The sequence below is a fragment of the Oryza sativa genome, chromosome 9 (genome assembly GCF_034140825.1).
Source record: "Oryza sativa Japonica Group chromosome 9, ASM3414082v1".
Lineage (NCBI taxonomy): Eukaryota > Viridiplantae > Streptophyta > Magnoliopsida > Poales > Poaceae > Oryza > Oryza sativa.
Window position 1 is genome coordinate 27,377,280 of NC_089043.1, and position 21,334 is coordinate 27,398,613.

General features: G+C 47.9%; 2 protein-coding genes across 11 annotated transcripts; both read left to right on the forward strand.

Annotated features, from left to right (window-relative positions):
• The first annotated feature begins 2,703 nt into the window (after positions 1–2,703).
• On the forward strand, positions 2,704–7,691 carry LOC4347932 (uncharacterized). 10 transcript variants are annotated; one of them, XR_010734927.1, is made up of 11 exons: positions 2,704–3,284; positions 3,368–3,574; positions 3,672–3,887; positions 4,483–4,590; positions 4,825–4,945; positions 5,464–5,530; positions 5,620–5,766; positions 5,900–5,991; positions 6,546–6,731; positions 6,821–6,957; positions 7,185–7,569. XR_010734927.1 is itself a non-coding variant. In XM_066304078.1 (9 exons), the coding sequence occupies exons 1-9, from the start codon at positions 2,727–2,729 to the stop codon at positions 7,423–7,425; spliced, it is 1,863 nt and encodes a 620-aa protein (XP_066160175.1). In that variant the 5' UTR covers positions 2,704–2,726; the 3' UTR covers positions 7,426–7,691. The 10 variants fall into 10 exon arrangements, 4 of the variants coding, with proteins under 4 accessions (XP_066160175.1, XP_015612130.2, XP_066160177.1 ...); XR_010734924.1 differs by lacking the exon at positions 4,483–4,590 and having other exon boundaries at positions 7,185–7,691; XR_010734928.1 differs by having other exon boundaries at positions 4,483–4,945; positions 5,900–5,995.
• A 6,599-nt stretch (positions 7,692–14,290) lies between these two features.
• LOC107278933 (uncharacterized) lies at positions 14,291–19,425 on the forward strand. Its single transcript, XM_015756103.2, has one exon. The coding sequence runs from the start codon at positions 18,131–18,133 to the stop codon at positions 18,758–18,760; it is 630 nt and encodes a 209-aa protein (XP_015611589.1). The 5' UTR covers positions 14,291–18,130; the 3' UTR covers positions 18,761–19,425.
• Positions 19,426–21,334: the final 1,909 nt, after the last annotated feature.

The following is a 21,334-nucleotide window of genomic DNA, read 5'->3' on the forward strand; positions in this document are numbered from 1 at the left end:
GATATTCGATGTGACATATTCAAGGGTAGTTAGGTAATATTGTGAGCACCTCCTTGTGCTATAAAAGGAGGGGACTAGCCCCGTTAAAGGGGTCTTTGGTCGGTTAATTTCTCAAGGCCTTAGACATCGCCTCATATTGCTTGTAACTCCTCCCTTAGGGAAAAGAGTCGGTCTCGTACTTCGTCAGCTGGACTTCCATCCGGTCGCCGACCTAGGGGAGTTAGTGAAAGCCAGAACACAGGAGTAGGGTATTACACCTCGCGGTGGCCTGAACCTGTATAAACATCTTCATCCTCCTGCCGCGGGCTCTCTTGCGTACTCACTCGCCTCCATCCTCGCGACTTCCTTCATGCCATCTCGGCACGACCACCGTCCAGGTGCTGACAAACCCGCTGGACGAATCTCCATTCTCACGGGGAGGGGTTCTCACTCCTGTGGGTTAGCCCCTATGACACATGCCGCCAACTACGTCCCTCCTACCTGCCGATCTCCCGATGCTTCTAAACCCTACATCGATATACCTCCATATCCCTTCGAGCAAATTTATTCCTTATTTATCACTCAAAGTCCACATGTTTTCTTATATGTCATTAAAAATTTTCTATTCCGTATTTGCCATTTGGTGGAATTTTACATCCGTTTCTATGCCATTGCCATTACGCGAGTTTGAAAGTGAGCTTGGATTTTGCTATTCCCGTGTTTACTGTGAGCATACTTTCTAAACTATTAAATGGTGTGTTTTTTAAATACTTTTTATATAAAAGTTTTCTTAAAAAAAATCAAACAGACCCATTTTTAAGTTTGTAATAACTAATATTAAATTATTCATGCATTAATAACTCATCTTGTTTTACTCTACATGACATTAATAATAATCCAAGACAACTCGCCGTTAATGTCTTTGCGTTGTAATGGGATTAGAAAGAACATGTGAAGCTCCCTCTTTACTGTAAAAAAAATAATATGATAGAATGTTTTTGTACGGTTTAGTTTTTGTTTAATGGTTTTATTGGTCGGTTAATTTGGGAGGGGACGATAGCGTGGGAGAGATAGGGTGGTTTGGTAAGAGCATCTCCTATTGCAAAGCCCCTAGACCTAATTGGGGCTGCTTCCATTTTCCGAGGATCCCAAAAAATGACTTAAATTTTAGCAATAACTCCTATTTCTTAGGCCCCAATTATCTTTCTCTTTATTATTTTAGTATACACACTATATTTATACCTATTTTAACACCAGAATAATTCAAATATAAATATTTCAAACACGTAGAATTCAACCATATTCAAATTTACAATTTTGAAGATCACGGTTTAAATTTAAATTCAATTTTTTCAACATTGCAAAATGCATAATAAAATTCAATTTCCACAATCACACACATATGCTAGTTCACAAGCATTATATAACTTAAAAACAACATATTCTACAAACATGAACGGTAAGATGGTCAGACGATGTCCGACAGTGCGACAAAGGAGAAGGGCAGTGGCGGTGTGTGAGGGCGTGAAAACGACAGGAGAAGTGCATGCTAGAGATTTTTCACCCGTGCCAAAAAAAATAGATGGGGGCTAGTGTAGAGACCCATGATTGGGGGCTAGGGAAAGGGATTTGGGTTCCTTCCTATTTTGCGCTCTTTAATAAGAGCATCACCAACGTACTTCTATTTTATCCTAAAACTAATTTAAGGGATTTTAGTGGAAAAAACACTCTAACAGATCCTCTACTCCCTTGCATGTTTTTTGGAGTCCCTTCCCCGAAAAATATGCTATGTTGATATACGGGAAAAGGTAAAAACCGACACCCTCATCCATCCCCAATCTCGCGCTAGGAGGTAGTGCCACTCCTTCCACATGCGCACGAGAGAGAGGAACATGGGAGAATGTGTTGATAGTTTAGTAGAGGCCCACTTTTAATTTTGGGGATAAAATTTAGGTTTTCTCTTTGAGAGATCAGTTTTTTAGCTACCTATTTTCAGTTTAGGAAAACCAAAAACTAATTTTTGGAGGGAGATTATACGTAATCTCTGGGTGATGCTCTAAGTGCAATGCTGGACCTCGATTTTTCTCCCTTCAACCCAAAAATCTGTTTAGGGACTTAGTCTATAGGAGATGCTCTAAGGTGGGGAGGAGGACTTTAATAAACGTACTATTAGTACTAGTACAAAGAAAAACTAGATCGGTACTCCGTGCGTTGCTGCGGGAGAATTGTATGATAATATAAGAGATATGAGTTATAAAATTTTCTTTATTACCTACTATACGATTTTTTATGTGTTTATGCGTATATATATTTTTGTACCTTTATCAATTATCTAAAGGTTATAAATGATTGGGTTGTATGGTGTGTCTTTGGGGGAAGAGATGCAATTTCTACCCTTGATGGATCATCCAAAAAGATGAATCTAAAAACAATTGAGGTGATATGATTTTATGAGAGAAGAGAGAATTAACATTAACTACACTTAGGCTGTGTTTAGTTCCATACTAAAATTGAAAGTTTGAAGAAATTGGAACGATGTGACGGAAAAGTTGAAAGTTTGTGTGCAGGAAAGTTCGATGCGACGGAAAAGTTAGAAGTTTGAAGAAAAAAGTTGGAATCTAGACCGTGCCTTAGTGGGCCGTGGACAGGGCTGAAATGAACTATGGGCTTGGGTCTGGACGGTTGAGAAAGGCACAAGAGGAGAGGAGACCAAAAAGGAAGAGGGGGGAGGACCCATTGGATTCGCCATGGCGTCGTCGCCGCACCAAGTTGTAGCTCCCCAACCCCAATCCCAAGCCCAAGCAGGTGGCGGCGGCGGCGGCGGTGGCGGGACGGCCGAGCAGTTCTGGTCGCTGCTGGACAAGGCAGACCGGCGCTTCGCCCGCGTGCGCGACCTCCCCCTCTTCGGCCGCCGGGAGCCCGATGAATACGGCAAGGCCTTCCGCATCTACACCCAGCTGTGGCGCATGCAGCAGGAGCACCGTCACCGCCTCCTCGACGCCGGGCTCCGCCGATGGCAGGTCGGTGAGATCGCCGCCCGCATCGCTCACCTCTACTACTCCCAGTACCAGCGCACCTCGGACACCGCCCTCCTCTCCGAGGCCTTCGTCTTCTACCACGCCGTCCTCGACCGCGGCTACTTCCTCGCCGACGCCGCCGACCATCTCTTTGCCCCCACCAAGCACCTCCGCTTCCTCGCCAGGTTCCTCCTCGTTGCGCTTCTACTCGCCAGGCGCGCCGACACTGTCCCTCGCCTCACCACCCACATCCGCACGCTCCTCGACGACTCCAAGAAGACCCTCCAAGTATCTATGATTCGATTCGATTCCACTGCTTCTTTGATCCCACATCAAATCTTGCTCGGCCTTCTCATCTTGCTTGCTTGCAGGAAGCCGACTACAAGGAGTGGAAGCACGTCGTCCAAGAAATCGCGAGGTTTCTCAGAGCTGACTCCCCCTTTATCAACATGAGACCACTCAGGTACAGCTACGCATTTGATCCTCCCCCTGATACTCTTCCTACCGTCCCACCTACTGTCAAGAAGCGAGGTCTGGTCTTAAGTGATGCCATGCTATGCAGCTACTATCAAAACGAGGTAGGGTAATGCTTCCTCTGTCTCACCTTCTCTTTTTTTCTGTTTTTAACACAACAAAAATAATGAGGAGTTGCCTCGCTATGTTTGTTCCACTCAGATCAAATTTACAGACCTCACCATAGATGTTTTCAGAATGCTTCAATGCCTCGAATGGGAACCATGCGGTTCTTTTGCACTAACCAATGGTTACAGTACCCGCGATGAAAGTGGACAAAATCATCCCAATCTCTTAAAAGATCTGAGAGATGCTGCGCTGCCTCCAAACCCACTTAAAACAATTCTCTATCGTCCCTCAGTGACTCATTTCCTAACAGTAAGTCTCTTCTTCCTCATTTGATGCTTGACTTACTGTCTTATCCTATGATTTAGTGAATGCATGCAATCTTAAAATGTATTTCATACACCATAGTTATCTACTAGTATAATCATCAGAGATTGAAAAAAAAGGGAAATCACTATGGTAGACAGTTACCATATGAAGAAGTTTTTGGTGCTTGCATGTTACTACTCCCCTGAAAAATAATATTGGCATTTGACACATTTCTGCTGCATTTAGTTCACCTTAAGATGAGCTAGTTTAACTTGTTGGATGTTTCAGTAATGGGCTAGTATAACAATTGACAACGTAGGAAATTCCATGAGAAAAAAACTATATTACTAGTATTAACTAATTGATTTAATTATTCTGACAAGAAAGCATGCCAATGATCTTCTTGATTCCTCCCGAGTTCATGACATGAGGTTCAAATGCACAATGAATCTGCTTGGTGGCATACATCTGATTGTCTAATGTCTACACCAATAATATTGGTATTAATGGACCAGTAAACTTTTGACGACAAAACTACTCTTTTGGTAACCATTTCGGAGAACCACACCACTAACTATTGTTATTGCATAACAACAAGGAACCATGCTTCTTGTGGACATGATGACTTGGACCTACATGGTAACAACATAATCCTGTCTGACCCATCACATGGACATTGACTTCCACACCCACTGGCTGGCAGTAGGTATCACTTGTATATACTTGACTTCCATACCACACTGGTAGCAATAGGCATACCACTTGTCTATACTTGGAAGGGAGAGGGATGAGACTATTTGATTTCTGCTTTGTGTTGTGCGTGAAGTGGCTAGGTGAGGAGAGCCAAGATTCATCTGTTTCTTGCATTTGGTTTTCTTATTCATCACATAGATCATGTTTGTTATCCCTTTTGTTTAACAATTAGTTACATCGTTGCAAGCCTTATAAGACCAAGCAATCCACGGAATAAAGCAAGCTGAGATTAATCTGTAAACTCTATCCTCTCTCTCTCTCTATGACATGACGGCTCTGGGCAAGCAAGGTCCTCCAGTTGAGCATGGGTATGCGTTACGCAGCTTGGGGCCACCTCCAAGCCATAACATCTGTTCAGTGTATTGTTTCTTGTTTGGAATTTCTTTCATACCATGGTTCTATATTAGTTAACAAAAAAATAAAATAAAAATAAAAAACTTTCTAGATTGACTACATCCTGTCCACCTATATTTAATAGGGATTATTGAAATTTTTGGACTGCTTTACACAACTCCCTTGTATATTATAATTCCTTTTTATTTAACATGGATAATAGAGGGCTATATGTTTTTGTTAATCATATATTATCTTGTATCGTATGCTACCTCTCCATTCATGAATAGTTGTTGATTTTGACTTAAATGGATATGATTTTGTGTTTATCTTTAGGCAATATAAAATAAATAGCTCTAATTGTAGAATATTGTAGTACTTTTGATTATAAATCTTCCTATACCACTTTGATGCAAAATAGTTATACAACCAGGAAATTATTGTTGGTCAAAGCATGATCAGTCAATTGTTATATGTTATGTTTGTAATCTAGGTCCTTGCCACCAAATGTGAGGAGCTCCCGTCAAATGGTATGATGTTAATATACCTTTCAGCTGCAGGTAGGTGCTGTAGGCATTTAACTAAAATGTTATTTGTAATATATCGTCTGTTGGGAGCACATTCCAATCAACACTCTCTTATCTTTCAGGCGAGGTGGGATCTTCTGGATTTTGCCCTGATACAAATGAGATGGTTGTGAGCAGCTTGAATAAGTTTGATATATCTAATACTAGTACCATCAATGTAAATGAAGACAATGGACCTCGTCTATGGCTAGGCTGCCGTGAAGGTGAAGGTATATTCACAATGCTGGCTTAATTAGATTATCTTCTTGGTTAGGTTTATGGCATCCTTGAAGTTGCCCTTACATGGACTCAACTTTCCTAGAAAGAAGTATGTTATTTCTGACACATGTTCAAAACATCTAGGTTCAAACTGTATATACCCTTGTGATCTGATTCCATTTACAAGAAGACCACTCTTTTTGGTGATCGACAGCAATGCCAGCTATTCATTCAAGGCAGGTTTGTTTAATCTTATTTTTTTATCCCAAGCAACCATCATTATTCAATACTACCTCCGTCCTAAAATATAACAACTTAGTACATGATTAGACATAATCTAGTACAACGAATATGGATAGAAATATTTTGAGACGGAGGGAGTATTTGTTATGGGTCACTTATATTAATTTATTCTGGCTAGTGCGGGACTGAAGACTGAAGAATATTTCTTTAGTGGGTTATCCATGAGTGATGAACAGTTTTACTGAATCCTGTAATGCTTTTTGAGAGAAAGCACATGTGCTTGGATCTGCACATAGACAGGCTTATAGTTTTTGTAATTTTTTAGGTTGAAGCTTTTCTCAGTTTACTTCTGTGTAAAATCATGCATTATACTTATCCAAGTGCCATTCTATTGGCATTCCTCATTTTACTTTTGACTATGCACCTCTTAGATTACGATGGAATACATCATATTTTTACTGTAGGCTGCTGGTTGGCATCATGCCATTTATTGTTAGTGCTGTCAGTACGTTGATCCCCTCTAATTTTTTCAAATTAAGCATTGCAGTCAATTCATGGGTTTGAAAAAGGGGAGACAACGGCCATGTTACTTTCTCCAAGTTGCCGATCTTCCTCGGCAGGATTCAGTGGGGATTCTGTACGGCAGATTGGCAGTCAATTTACTATGTTTCTCACAGCTCCATTGCAAGCTTTCTGCCATCTGATTGGCAATAATGGGGTCGACATTGATAGGGTACTTGCTTTTAGTTTTTGTTAACAATTTTCTCTCTCAGAGCAAGAGAAGTTTTTTTTATATTGAGCTTTGACATAAACTTTTTTTAGGATACCTATAACAAAGCTGAAGAGTTACTATCATTGTCCTTAAATGAATGGGCCACTACTTTGGTTGCATCATCTTCACTTCATCCTGTTTGGGTTGAAGTTTTAGGCGATCCACTCTTGAGGCGGCTTCTTCTCAGGTCACCTTCCAACCTTTTGCATGAGTTCTGTATGGACATCAACTTTAACATGATTCTTATCTACTAATTTCTCAATAATGAGCGTATGTTCACTTTATAAGCTGTTCCCCTCATACTGTGTTGAGCTAATATTCCTTATATTCTGCGTAATGTAAGCTGTTCCCTGATATGCATACTTGATATGCCAACGTGTAGCATTTTAAAGCTCATTTCGGTTGTTTTTGCAGGTTTATATTCTGCAGAGCTGCGCATTCGATCTTCAAACCTACGTACCATAAGGTGGACTTCCTCCCAACTTGCACACCTCCTTTGCCAGAGTCGGTTGATGCAGAGAGCATGCTTTCCCAATGCTGCCTGTTGCGAGTTGCATCTTTCTTTGGCGCCACCAACCAATTCTCATTTTCTGAGGTAACCACATGGCCTGAGGTTGATGTTGAGGAGGCTGCTGTCGTCAACCCCTCGATCTAGCGGTACCAACTGTGACTCTTGCGCATCACAATATTTAGTTTCTACCTATCAAAAGATGAAGAGATCCATTGTAATACCTTAATGTGGTGTGTGTACAGCCAAATTTGCAATACCCTATTTATCGTCGTGCTAAAATTTCCGTTACTGGCCCCGCCTCCTGTAGCCCTCGAGGCCAAGCGTCTTTGAGCACCGAATGATCTGACATTGGACGAACAAGATTACAGACATATGGACAAAATATGTGGAGACATTAATTCATACCATAATTCACATTCCCAATAACTTCACCCAAGCAAAAAAATATCTATCTTCCATACTGAAATACAATAATATATTATTGTATAATTAGCATAAGATACTATCTATTCAAGGAGAAATTTTAGGCTGTATAATTAACTTGACGCTGATTGAGGCTTATTAAGTGAGGAAGCCATTAGCGTTTTCTGTTTTTCTTCAACCACTCAATCTCTTCTAATTGGATTTTCAATGCTGGGTTTGTTTCTTTTGCCGACTTCTCTTCTTCAAGGTATACAACATTATCTCCTAACTAATCAATCAATTGAACCGATCACCTTACAAGAGGAACATTGTGGTGTTTGCATTTGCCCTTCTATATAAGCTGGTGGGCGTGACACTGTGGACTGCCGATCGAGATTTCTGGGAGAATTTAAGATCTTGATAACTTTGCCTTCCGGACATGGAATCGAGTTTTTTTTATGGCTGCAGAATCACGGGCCTCACCCAAGAGAGGCTGGATTGGGAGAGGTGGGCCCCCAGAGATTTTTCTAGAAATCATTTACCATAGGCCACGAAGCAGCGGCTGTTTCGGCGAAATGTCGAAGATCTGAGGGTCCACAACTGGTTTTCAACGAGGTGGTTAGGATAGGAACGGCACATAGGACGTTAGGGTGGATAGCTTAGACGATGTCGGTGTCAAGCACGTCGCCTAACCGCGCCGTTAAGGTAGGCTGGCGGGCGCGACACCGTGTACTACCGATGGAGATTTCTGGGTGAATTAAAGACCTCGATAACTTTGCCTTTCGGGCTTGGAATCGAGCTAGGTTTTTTTTTACGGCTGCAGAATCATGGGTCTCACCCTAGAGAGACTTGATTGGGAGAGATGGACCCCCAGAGATTTTTCTAGAAACCACTTACCATAGGCCACGAAGCAGCGGTTGTTTTGGCGAAATGTCGAAGATCTGAGGGTCCACAACTGGTTTTTAACGAGGTGGTTAGGATAGGAACGACAACGACACATAGGACGTTACGGTGGATAGCTTAGACGACGTCGGTGTCAAGCACGTCGACTAACCGCGCCATTAAGGTAGGCTGGCGGGCGCGACACAGTGGACTGCCGATGGAGATTACTGGGCGAATTTAAGACCTTGATAACTTTGCCTTCCGGGCATGGAATCGAGCTAGCTTTTTTTGACGGCTGCAGAATCACGGGCCTCACCCTAGAGAGGCTGGATTGGGAGAGGTGGGCCCCCAGAGGTTTTTCTAGAAACCACTTACCATAGGCCACGAAGCAGCGGTTGTTTCGGCAAAATGTCGAAGATCTGAGGGTCCACAACTGGTTTTCAACGAGGTGGTTAGGATAGGAATGACACATAGGACATTATGGTGGATATATAGCTTAGACGATGTCGGTGTCAAGCACGTCGCCTGACCGCGCCGTTAAGGTAGGCTGGCGGGCGCGACACCATGGACTGCCGATGGTGATTTCTGGGTGAATTTAAGACTTTGATAACTTTGCCTTCCGGGCATGGAATCGAGCTTGGTTTATTTTGACGGCTACAGAATCACGGGCCTCACCCTAGAGAAGCTGGATTGGGAGAGGTGGACCCCAGAGATTTTTCTAGAAACCACTTACAATAGGTCACGAAGCAGCGGTTGTTTCGGTGAAATGTCGAAGATCTGAAGGTCCACAACTGGTTTTCAACGGCGCGGTAAGTCGACGTGCTTGACACCAACATCGTCTAAGCTATCCACCCTAACGTCCTATGTGCCGTTCCTATCCTAACAACCTCGTTGAAAACCAGTTGTGGACCCTCAGATTTTTGACTTTTTGCGGAAACAACCGCTGCTTTGTGGCCTATGGTAAGTGGATCCTAGAAAAGTCTCCAGGGGTCCACCTCTCCCAATCCAGTCTCTCAAGGGTGAGGCCGGTGATTCTGCAGCCGTCAAAACAAACCAAGCTCGATTCCATGCACGGAAGGCAAAGTTATCAAAGTCTTAAATTCGCCCAGAAATCTTTATCGGCAGTCCACGGTGTCGCGCCCGCCAGCCTACCTTAACAGCGCGGTTAGTCAACGTGCTTGACACCGACGTTGTCTAAGCTATCCACCCTAACATCCTATGTGTCGTTCCTATCCTAACCACCTCGTTGAAAACCAGTTGTGGACGCTCAGATCTTCGACATTCCACCGAAACAACCGCTGCTTCGTGGCCTATGGTAAGTGGTTTCTAGAAAAACCTCTGGGGGTCCACCTCTCCCAATCCAGTCTCCCTAGGGTGAGGCCCGTGATTCTTTAATCGTCAAAAAAAACCTAGCTCGATTCCATGCTCGGAAGGCAAAGTTATCAAGGTCTTTAATTCGCCCAGAAATCTCCATCGGCAGTCCATGGTGTCGCGCCCGCCAGCCTACCTTAACGGTGCAGTTAGTCGATGTGCTTGACACCGACGTCGTCTAAGCTATCCACCCTAACGTCCTATGTGCCGTTCCTATCCTAACCACCTCGTTGAAAACCAGTTGTGGGCCTATGGTAAGTGGTTTCTAGAAAAATATCTGCGGTCCACCTCTCCCAATCTAGTCTCCCTAGGGAGAGGCCCGTGATTCTGCAGCCGTAAAAAAAAACCTAGCACGATTCCATTCCCGGAAGGCAAAGTTATCAAGGTCTTAAATTCGCCCAGAAATCTCCATCGGTAGTCCACGGTGTCGCTCCTGCCGTCGACGTGCTTGACACTGACGACATCTAAGCTATCCACCTATCATCCTATGTGCCGTTCCTTCCCTAACCACCTTGTTGAAAACCAATTGTGGACCCTCAGAGCTTCGACATTCCGCCGAAACAACCGCTGCTTCGTGGCCTATTGTAAGTGGTTTTTAGAAAAATCTCTGGGGTCCACCTTTCCCAATCCAGTCTCTCTAGGGTGAGGCCTGTGATTCTGCAGCCGTAAAAAAAAACCTAGCTTGATTCCTTGCCCGGAAGGCAAAGTTATCAAGGTCTTAAATTCGCCAAGAAATCTCCATCGATAGTCCACGGTGTCGCCCTGCCAGCCTACGTGTAACATTCTGAAAATTCAAGACAATGAAAATCACGAAAATTTCGAACTTTTTAAAACTTTTGCATCATGCTGGTTGTTATGATTGCTATTGCTTGCCAAACCGTAAATGATCACCAAGAAAGTAAAGAAAAGAACTACATTTAAGCAATAGATATGATTTACGGGAATATATTTAATCCTACAAATAATTATGCACAAGATATTAAAATCAAATAAAAGAAAAGTTATTATTAACCTATTTTATCAAATATTAAAATATTTGAATAATGTAGGTGGGTGCCATAATATGTGTACACATGAAATGATGATCATTCAAATAAACTGAGCTCTCTGTATATATAATAGAATTACGGGAGTATTTAATTCGATATGTACATCGATTTTGCACCAAGTTCCTACTTGCATTTAGGGATTGAAATTTGATATATTAAACCCCTCCATATAAAATATAGATAAATTGAGCTAATGTGCTATTATGTTAATAACGGTCTCATTAGAAAATTATAGAATCTTTAATAAACCTTAAATATTGGACAATATTAAATTTTGGGCAAATTCACATTTGAACACTTAATACGGTCACCTAAATGTTTGGGAGTAAATACAAATTTAATTTGCAACTTTTCTCAATTTATAAATCAACCAAAACCCTAAAAGAAGAAAAATAGGAAAACTTTGAAAAATATATAATAATAATAAGAATTAACCCTAATTAAAAATTCAAATAAATTATATAAATAAAATATGAGTAATATTAATCTAGGGTGAATTCATTAGTTAAGATAACACAAATATTGAGTAAAATGCATATATGCAAAATTAGGAATTGTGGAATCAAATTTATATGGAAATTACGCTAAAATCGGGTTAATTAGAAAACGGCACTGTTCATTGCACCTAAGGTGTTCGACGGGGTCCCCTAACCCAGCTCCTCCTCTTTCCCCCTCTCTCCGTCGCCAGCCGCCGCGCACCGTCGCCATCGTCGCCTGCCGCCGTGCCGCCGTCGCCATCTCATCACCGCGGCAGCGCCGTCACCGTCGCGTTCCGCCTCGCGCCGCGCGCCACCGCTGCCGCGCCGTCGCCGTCGCCATCCCGTCGCCTCGCGCCGCGCGCCCGCTGCCACGTGCCGCGCCGCCTTGCGCCCCGAGCCGCGCCGCACCGTCGTCATCTCCGCCCGCGCGCCGCGCGCCGTCACGTCGCCGCCGTCGCCGTCAAGCCCGCGCCGCGCCGCGCCGTCCTATCGTCGCTATCGCGCCGTGCCGTCGTGTCGCCGCCCATCGCATCCCGCCCCGAGCCGCACGCTACCGCTGTCGCCGTCGCCATCGACGTCCCGTCGCCGCGCGCGTCCCATCGCCGCTGCCGCGCCGCGCGCCGTCTCGTCGCCTCGCGCCGCGAGCCCGCCGCTTCGCGCCCCGCGCCACCGCGCCGCCCTCGTTTCACCCTTCCCCCTCCTTCCCCTCTCTTTCTTCCCCTCTCCCCTATAAAGACCCCGGCCCAATCCCCCCTTCTCCACCCCACTCCATTCCCTCCTCTTCTCCCTCTTCCCCTTCTCCACGCGCCGCCGTCGTCGCGCCGCCGCGCCGCCGTTGTCGTGCCGCCGCGCCGCCACCTTCGAAGCCGCCGCGCCGTCGCCTCGGAGCCGCCGCGCCGTGCGTCGCCGCCTTGCGCCGCCGTCGCCGTCGTTGCCGCCACCGCCGCCGCCGGTGAGCCGTCTTCCCCCCCTCCACCTCGCGCCCACTTCCGTCGCCGCCCGGGGAAGCAAAGAGCCGAGAGAGAGAGAGATAGAAAGGAGCCGGGAGGAGAGAAAGAAAAGAAGAGAAAAAGAGAGAAAGAAAAGAAAAAGAAAGGAAAGAAAAAAAAAGGGAAAGGGAGAAAAAGGAAAAGGAAATAAAAAGTAAATTAGAGGGAGATTAGGGAAGTTTAGAAAATTTAAAATAATTAGAATCTAATTATAGAAGTTTTATGGTCTCGAGTCTATGACATGTGGGCCCCACTTGTCATTAGCTCTTCCTATTTCCCTTTAGAAAATAATTCGGTAGGAAAAAGAAATAAACCCGGGTCCCACTTGTCAGTTGGTACAAGGCTGTGGATATGTCTTAAAAATAAATCGTTTATGAACAGTAGCTTTTCGCAATTTCTCGGATTAATTCAAATTTGAATCTTTACACTAGCATAACTTATTCATTTTAACTCGGATTTGAGTGAAACTTGAACCTAAATTCATCTAAATTCATAAGCTTTCCAATGATATATAATTCACTATTTAACAAAATATACTTATAATTATAAATTAATTAATATCAAATGATTAGATAATAGTTAACCTAAATAGTGTGCCAATGAATAAAAATGGATATTGTACAGTAGCATAATTATCTTTAACATGTCTTGTCACTGTAGCAACTAAATAAATTAGTTATAATCAATCCTTCAAATTAATGGATGTATAGGAAAATACTAGTACTTATTTAATATTCGATGGCCATATAATTAAATCCATGGCTTATAGGTTATTTAAATCAAGTATAGCCTTATGATTATGTAACTAAAATCTAAACACACATAGATGAATCTTTAACCTGTTTAGGAGAATCATAACAGAGCTAGATGTGGAGGAATCACTAAGTAAATTAATCGATGCAATACCATATAGAATAGCATATATATGCCTAAATTGATTACCACTTATTAGTAACCCAATAGAACCAATGCTTAAACTTGTCGCATCACATATACAATATCACTCATAGAAACTAGCTAATGTATAATTAAACTACAATATATTTAGGAATCACTTGGAGCATTGGGTAGTACACTTTCTAAATAAGCTCATGTACAGTAGGCGACCAAAACCTTATATGTTGTTGCACACATATATTGTACATCCCATTATAGTTACACAATTAATTTATCTTTTTCATATATTAAACTGGGGAGTATATAGCAAACATGAATAGTAGATAAGTACTAATTATAAATCTTGACCTCCTATGTTCATAGTTCAATTGTAACTCCGGATTGTTCATTAAGAGATAATCTGTAACTATAATATTATAAACTTCCCGAATTTAACATATAGAGCATGGATAATTATTAGCCCTTTTATAATTTATAATGGCAAGTAAAATATGTTCATAATTAAAGTAAAGCTTCCATCAATAAAATAATAATACAAATAATTCACTGTAATTGTTTGATTGATCCTAAATCCATCTAACAAAAGAACCTCTAGTATATAACCGTCCTATTTAGATAGATGAATACATAGCCATAATCCTTCCATAGCCATTTGATAGACTAAACCACCGATTAGCCAAATATATATGTATCCCATAAATGCTATGTTGGTTAACTCCTAAATAGGCCACGATGACAATAGAAAGATTAAGAAACTTTAGCCTTAGCATGATTGGGATCCATTAGCAAACACGAATAGTACATTTTATTGCGCATATTTGATTGTTGTTTGAATATTGGTTTTTCTCGCGTATTATAGACCTTGTGTATCGGTTAGTCGTGAGGCAACGTCTGCAACTTCCAGGAGGTGAAGGTTGATCAAGATTATATCAATAATAAGGATTATCCTGAGCAAGGCAAGTCATCACTATTCCTTGAACATGTTGATCCCAATTGCGAAATTGTTTTGTTTGCAAATAAAATTGCATGCAATGATGAACATCCTACTTGTGATTATGCCATGCCTTGATTATTGTTTACCCTTAAATCTTTGTAACCATGTTTACGTATGAGTCCCTAGTCAACTATGACAATTGCTTAGGAATGCTATTCTAGAATCATACATACTCATATTTATCAAATGCTATATGCTTGGGCAATTACCTTTGGGAAGGTAATTGAGATGCGGCATGTGGAGACATGAGCGCCACATTGCCATGATGTTGATGACATGATTTGTGAAAGGAGAAATAAAATTAAAACAACTGTTTTCGACTGGGGTGGACGGAGGATTTGGGTGGTATCTGGAAAAGGCTAGTACCGTCCCCAGTCAATTAAGGACCGAGCCATGAAGTTAAGCATGAAACGACCCCCGTACAACCGTACTTCTCGAATGGGTATAGACCTAGCGGATTAGATAGCCGAGCGGAGGCAGTATCCCAGCATAGATGGTTCACCCCTGAGTGAGGCAGGTGCGCTACGATGGGACAGCCGTTGAGGTAGGGCCGAGAAGCGTGCCCTACATCGGTGTCGCCATTGGTAGGACTGCCATGAGTGTGTAAGAGAGAGAACTTAACTTGAACCATAATTTAATATGCGTGACTTCTCTTTCCCGGGAGCGCCAGAACTCCTCTCACTGCTAGAAACATGGACGCCTAGAGTGCATGAGGATTTAAGTTCATGGAGCGGGTACTGCCAATGCGAGGTTATCGAAAAGCTTTGCCGTGATGCGTCTCATGTGTTGGGACGAGGCTCATGTGTTGGGCAGTCGCGGAGTGCGGGTAAAGTGTACATCCACTGCAGTGTGAGTAAACCAAATCTATTCGAATAGCCGTGCTCGCGGTTATTGAGCACCGGGACATGTATTACACTTGGCTAGACTCTAAATTCTTAACTTGTGGGGGGATGGGATATTGCATGATGAATTTTATGCTGATGGAGCCACATCCCGAGAGGAGGGAAGGTGGACATCCTCAGAAAACCATGACGATTCAATGGCGGGAAGCTATCCTTGGGATCACAATGGATGGTGGACAGAACCGTCGTTGTTTAAAGTGAACACTGGTACTAAAATTTGATCAGTCTATACTAGGTTTTAGGCTTGTGAAAAGAATTGTAAAATTAGCTTTATGCAAAAGAACCTGAAGCCATTCCTTGAAATACCCTCTATCATATGCATTGTTGTTGTGGTGGCTTCCTGAGTACGGTTGGTACTCACCCTTGCTATTCATATATCTTTTAGGAGAGTGTTGAAGAGAAGCCCTTGTCGGTACGCTTGCGTATCTAACAAGATGATCGGAGTGCGGTCTTGTTCTAGGTCTCGTTCCCCAGTCGACTGCCTGTGGCATGTTAACCGGGCCCTTATATTATTTTGTCTTCCGCTGTTGTTCTCTGATAGTTGTTGGCCTACCTGGCCCTAATGTAAGTATTTAACTCTTTTAGCCTAAATTCATTCGTGATATGTTGTGATCCAACTATGAATGTGTGTACCAACTACTGATCCAGGGATTGATACGGATAAACACAGAAGATTTCCGATTCCCAAAATTGGGGGTCTACACTACGTTAACGGCGCGGTTAGTCAACGTGCTTGACACCGACGTCGTCTAAGCTATCCACCCTAACATCCTATGTGCCGTTCCTATCCTAACCACCTCGTTAAAAACCAGTTGTGGACCCTCAGATCTTCGACATTTCACCGAAACAACCGCTGCTTCGTGGCCTATGGTAAGTGGTTTCTAGAAAAATCTTTGGGGTTCCACCTTTCCCAATTCAGTCTCTCTAGGGTGAGGCCCGTGATTCTGCAGCCGTAAAAAAAAACCTAGCTCGATTCCATGCCCGGAAGGCAAAGTTATCAAGGTCTTAAATTCGCCCAGAAATCTCCATCGGCAGTCCACGGTGTCGCGCCCGCCAGCCTACCTTAACGGCGCGGTTAGTCGACGTGCTTGACACCGAGGTCGTCTAAGCTATCCACCCTAACATTCTATGTGCAGTTCCTATCCTAACCACCTCGTTGAAAACCAGTTGTGGACCCTTAGATCTTCGACATTCCGCCGGAACAACCGCTGCTTCGTGGCTGACGGAGCGTGGGGCTCCTCACCGGGAGACCGCGCAGGCCCCCCTTTGCCGGTTCGGCCGGGGACTCAGGGAGAGATTCTAAGCTCTCTGTATGTGGAAGGCTCGCGAGACAGGAAACACACAAGACACGGGCGATGTATACAGGTTCGGGCCGCTGAGAAGCGTAATACCCTACTCCTGTGTTTTGGGAGATCTGTGTATGAAGGAGCTACAAAGTATCAGCCAGCCTCTCCCTTGTTCTGGGTTTCTAATCTGGAAAAGTCCAGTCCCCCCTCTCAGTGGGCAAGGTCCTCCTTTTATATCTTAAGGGGATACCACATGCACCATTTCTCTCTTTTTTTGTGGGGACTTACCCCCCCTTTTCATAAATGGACGGAGATTTGTATAGTTGCCGTCCGAGTCACCTTCTGATGAGACGGCCCACAACTACCTCCACTTTCGCCGGGAGCAGGTGCGACGTGGAATCGTGGCTGTCTGCTGACGACATGACCGGTATCAGACCAGTCACGTCGGTCATTCTTGTCCACCACGTGTCAGCTTAGCAATCTACATGCTCGCCCTTCTTCACACAACATCTTGCCTGTAATGGTTTAGGATGAAGCCTGGCATATATCTGACCAGGACTAACGTGCCATCTCTGGGAGGTAACACGCTAGCTCCAGCTGGGGACGAGCGCCTAGAAGCCCTCGTCCTGACGGGATGGGGCGAGGCGTGCGTCAGATCGCCTGTCGCCACCTAACCCGCGATCTGACCGGTCTGTGACTGGTCACAGACCGGATAAACGAGTGCACTGCACTGCGTTACATGCGGCGTGACACGCTCAGCCAAACCGCAATAAATGTGGTTAGGTGAGCCCCACTGTGCTCACCTAACCCATACATGCGGAGAAAAAACCCACGAGGGGTCGGGGCGCCTCGGCCCTCGGGGCCGAGGGGGGTGCGGCCCGACCCCCTCGGGGGGACTAAGAGGAGGGCGAACGCATCACCCTCGGGCCCGACGTCCCTCGGGGGTACCAGGCCACGTGTGCGATTGTGTCTGCCTCAAACCTCTAGTCATGATACTCCTGATCCCATGTCACCGACAGTAGCCCCCGGCGTTATGCCAGGGCGATCGCCCTCTTTAAGGGAAACGGTCGGGCGTGACGCCACTCCTGAGACCTGGTGACAGGTGGGACCGATCTCCACAATTGGGCAGAAACCCAACGGTCACAAACCACGCACATCGGCAATGGTAACTCGGCTGTCAACAATGAGCGGTCTCTTCAAGACTGCCACATTACTTGAGTAGCATACGAATCTGGACATGGCGATTCGTTTCGTCTGAAGATATGGTAACGTTGCTTCGGTCGGCGAGCGTAATTAACGCGCGCACGATATGATCTATCTCGACTGCCACAACCGCATATCCACCTCATGCGCCGCAAGCGGGCGAATGGGATTAGTGGAAGCGTGGGCGCGAGAAACGAGGGGGCGAAATAGTGGGCGCGAGAAGCGAGGAGCCGGGCACAGCGTTGGCAAGAGTATAAAGGCACTGAGGAAGGGATCTGTTTCCTTCCTTTCGCCATTATTCCCCTTGTCTTCGCTGCTTGCGCCCTAACTCCTTCTTTCCTGTGCCCTACCTTCGCCACACGCGCTCGCTCTTAATCTTCTCTTCCTCCGGCGCCATGGCACGGGGTTCCGCTCTGCTCGATGGTAGCGTGCTGCCGCCTTCCCGGATCGTGAGCGAGAGGCAGGCTGGGCTGTCGCGCCGCTTCATGCCGGAATCTGCCACCGGCCGGGAGATAGTCACGCTGGGCGAGGGACGCCCGGCGCCAGACTACCCGGGGCGGTCCGTCTTCTTTCTCCCCTTTGCAATGGTAGGGCTGGTTCCACCATTTTCTTCTTTCTTCATGGATGTTCTGGAGTTCTACGATCTCCAGATGGCGCACCTCACCCCCAACGCGGTGATGACATTGGCCATCTTCGCGCATCTGTGCGAGATGTTCATTGGGGTGCGCCCATCTCTTCGGCTGTTCCGGTGGTTCTTCACCGTGCAGTCGGTGTCGCCGCCATCGGTAGTCGGTGGCTGCTACTTCCAGCCACGGGGGCCGGTGCTGAACCGCTACATCCCCTGTGCCCTCCGCAAGAAGTGGGACGACTGGAAGAGCGACTGGTTCTACACTCCCCTCGCCGACGAAGCGCGCCTCCGACTTCCGAGCCAGCCCCCGGCGCAGGCCTCCAGCTGGCGGGCGCCGGTAGATCTGGGGGATGGCTATGACGCCGTCCTCGACCGCCTGGCGGGCCTGCGATCCTAGGGGCTCACAGGGGCCATGGTGTACGGCGACTACCTCCGTCGTCGGATTGCACCGCTCCAGCGACGCGCTCGGGGCGCCTGGGAGTACACCGGGTCCGAAGACTTCACGAGGACCCACCAGGGAGTGAGATGGGACTGGGCTCCTAAGGACTTCAAGATATTGGTCCAACGGGTGCTGAATCTCAACTCCGTAGAGGCGGCCCTCATTCCCCAAGGAATCCTCCCCCTCTGCAGCGATCCAGACCGCGCCTCCATCCTGACCATTATGATGGCGGTCGGGGCCTCAGAGGAGCGAGCTCCAAAGGGTCACGACGGCGCAGGCGGGAGCCGCAGGGGGGAACAATCTACCCCGAGAGGGGGTCGTGCTTCTGGGTCCCGCGACAGGGGCCCGGGGAGCAGCCGCCCTGCCGACGCCCGGGGGAAGAGGAAGCAGGGAGGAACACCTCCCCCATCTCCTCCCCGAGGGGGCGGGGCGGCGCGTGCCAGTAACAGGCGCCCGGAGGGGGCCGCGCCAACATCGCAGCCCGAGGGGGAGCGCAAGAAGAAGCGGCCCCGTAAGATGGGGGAGACAGAACCATCTCGGGGAAACCTCATTTCCCCTCCAAAGTGGTCGTTTAACCGACCCCCTCGCAGGTTCGTCTCTCACCCATCGTGGCTGTATTCATTCTCTCAACGCGAGTTTTCACTCACCCATCTTGTTCGTCTTCTGGTTTTTTCTTTCGTTTCAGCGAGATCCTGTCGCGTCCCTCCCGCCATTCCAAGTCCGGCCAGTCTGAGGCCGAGGATCCGGCGGCCGCAGAGGCCCTCAGGCGGGAATCTGACCGGCGAGAGGCCGCGGATCGCCTACGGGAAGCCGAGGAGGCCGCCCAGGAGGCCGCCCGGGCTCGCCAGGCCGAGGAAACCGCTCGGGAGGAGGCCGCCCGGGCCCGCCAGGCCGGGGAAGCCGCTCGGGAGGAGGCCGCCCGGGCCCGCCAGGCCGGGGAAGCCGCTCGGGAGGAGGCCGGATTTCGCTAGGACGAGGCGATGGCGACTTCCGAGGCAGCTCGCGATGAGGCCGCGGGCGCGTCGCTTGGGCCCACTCCCTCAGGCGACACTCAGGCGACAACTTCCGGGGCAGCTGGCGACGAGGCCGCGGGCGCGTCGCTTGGGCCTACTCCCTCGGGCGACGCTCAGGACCAACCGGGTCCGGGGGACATCCCCGAGTCCGGCACTTCCATCGGCGGCCCGAGCCGCGTGGCATCCTCTCCAAGGCGGCTCTTCCCCACGCCTTCTATCGCCCTACTGAACGCAGAGCCCCTTCTGCAGGCCTTGGCCGCCGCAAACACCACGGTGTTGGATGGGTTAAGTGCCTAGGTGGAGGTCTTGCAGGCAGAGCGGGCGGAGCTCGACGCCGCGTGGGCGCGTGTCGAAGAGGGGCGACGCTCGGTGGAGGCCATGGTGGAGGTGGGCCGTAAGGCTCACCGCCGGCACGTCTCGGAGCTTGAAACTCGTAAGAAGGTGCTGGCGGAGATCGCCAAGGAAGTGGAGGAGGAGCGGGGGGCTGCCCTCATTGCCACCACCGTGATGAACGAGGCGCAGGACACCCTCCGCCTTCAATACGGGAGCTGGGAGGCGGAGCTAGGGAAGAAGCTTGACGCCGCCCAGGGGGTGCTTGACGCTGCCGCTGCCCGAGAACAGCGGGCGGCGGAGACCGAAGCGGCATCCCGGCGGCGCGAAGAGGCCCTTGAGGCGCGCGCCATGGCGCTGGAAGAGCGCGCCTGCGTCGTGGAGAGGGATCTGGCGGACCGCGAGGCCGCCGTCACCATCCGGGAAGCAACGCTGGCGGCGCACGAGGCTGCCTGCGCCGAAGAAGAGTTCACGCTCCGCCTCCGCGAGGACGCGCTCACCGAACGGGAGCGAGCTCTCGAGGGGGCCGAGGCCGTGGCGCAACAGCTGGCGGTCAACCTGTCCCTCCGCGAGGCAGCGCAGGAGGAGCAGGCGCGCCGCAATCTGGAAGGTGCCCGCGCCGAGAGGGCCGTACTGAACCAACGGGCCGCTGAGCTCGAGGCGCGGGCGAAGGAGCTGGACGCGAGGGCGCGCAGCGGCGGGGCGGCCACGGGCGAAAGCGACTTAGCCGCCTGCCTCGCAGCTGCCGAACGCACCATCGCCGATCTGCAGGGCGCGCTGGACTCGTCCGCCGGGGAGGTCGAAGCCCTCCGCTTGGCAGGCGAGGTAGGGCCCGGCATGCTTTGGGACGCCGTCTCCCGCCTAGATTGCGCCGGTCGGCAAGTGGGCCTCTGGAGAGGGCGGACCGTAAAGTACGCCGCCAACCAGGGAGGCCTCGCCCAGCGCCTCTCGAAGATGGCCGGGGCTCTCCAACGGCTCCCCGAGGAGCTCGAGAAGACAATTAAGTCATCCTCGAGGGACCTCGCCCAAGGAGCGGTGGAGCTCGTCCTGGCGAGTTACCAGGCCAGGGACCCCAATTTCTCTCCATGGATGGCGCTGGATGAGTTCCCTCCTGGGACCGAGGACCGCGCGCGCGCGTAGGTCCGGGATGCCGCCGACCATATCGTCGACAGCTTCGAGGGCTCGGCCC

Coding starts and splice junctions, on each gene's coding strand:
- LOC4347932 (XM_066304078.1), top strand. CDS start 2,727: ATGGCGTCGTCGCCGCACCAAGTTGTAGCTCCCCAACCCCAATCCCAA. Junction 3,285..3,367: donor ACTCCAAGAAGACCCTCCAA/GTATCTATGATT, acceptor GCTTGCTTGCAG/GAAGCCGACTACAAGGAGTG. Junction 6,732..6,820: donor ATGGGGTCGACATTGATAGG/GTACTTGCTTTT, acceptor AACTTTTTTTAG/GATACCTATAACAAAGCTGA.
- LOC107278933 (XM_015756103.2), top strand. CDS start 18,131: ATGGCACGGGGTTCCGCTCTGCTCGATGGTAGCGTGCTGCCGCCTTCC.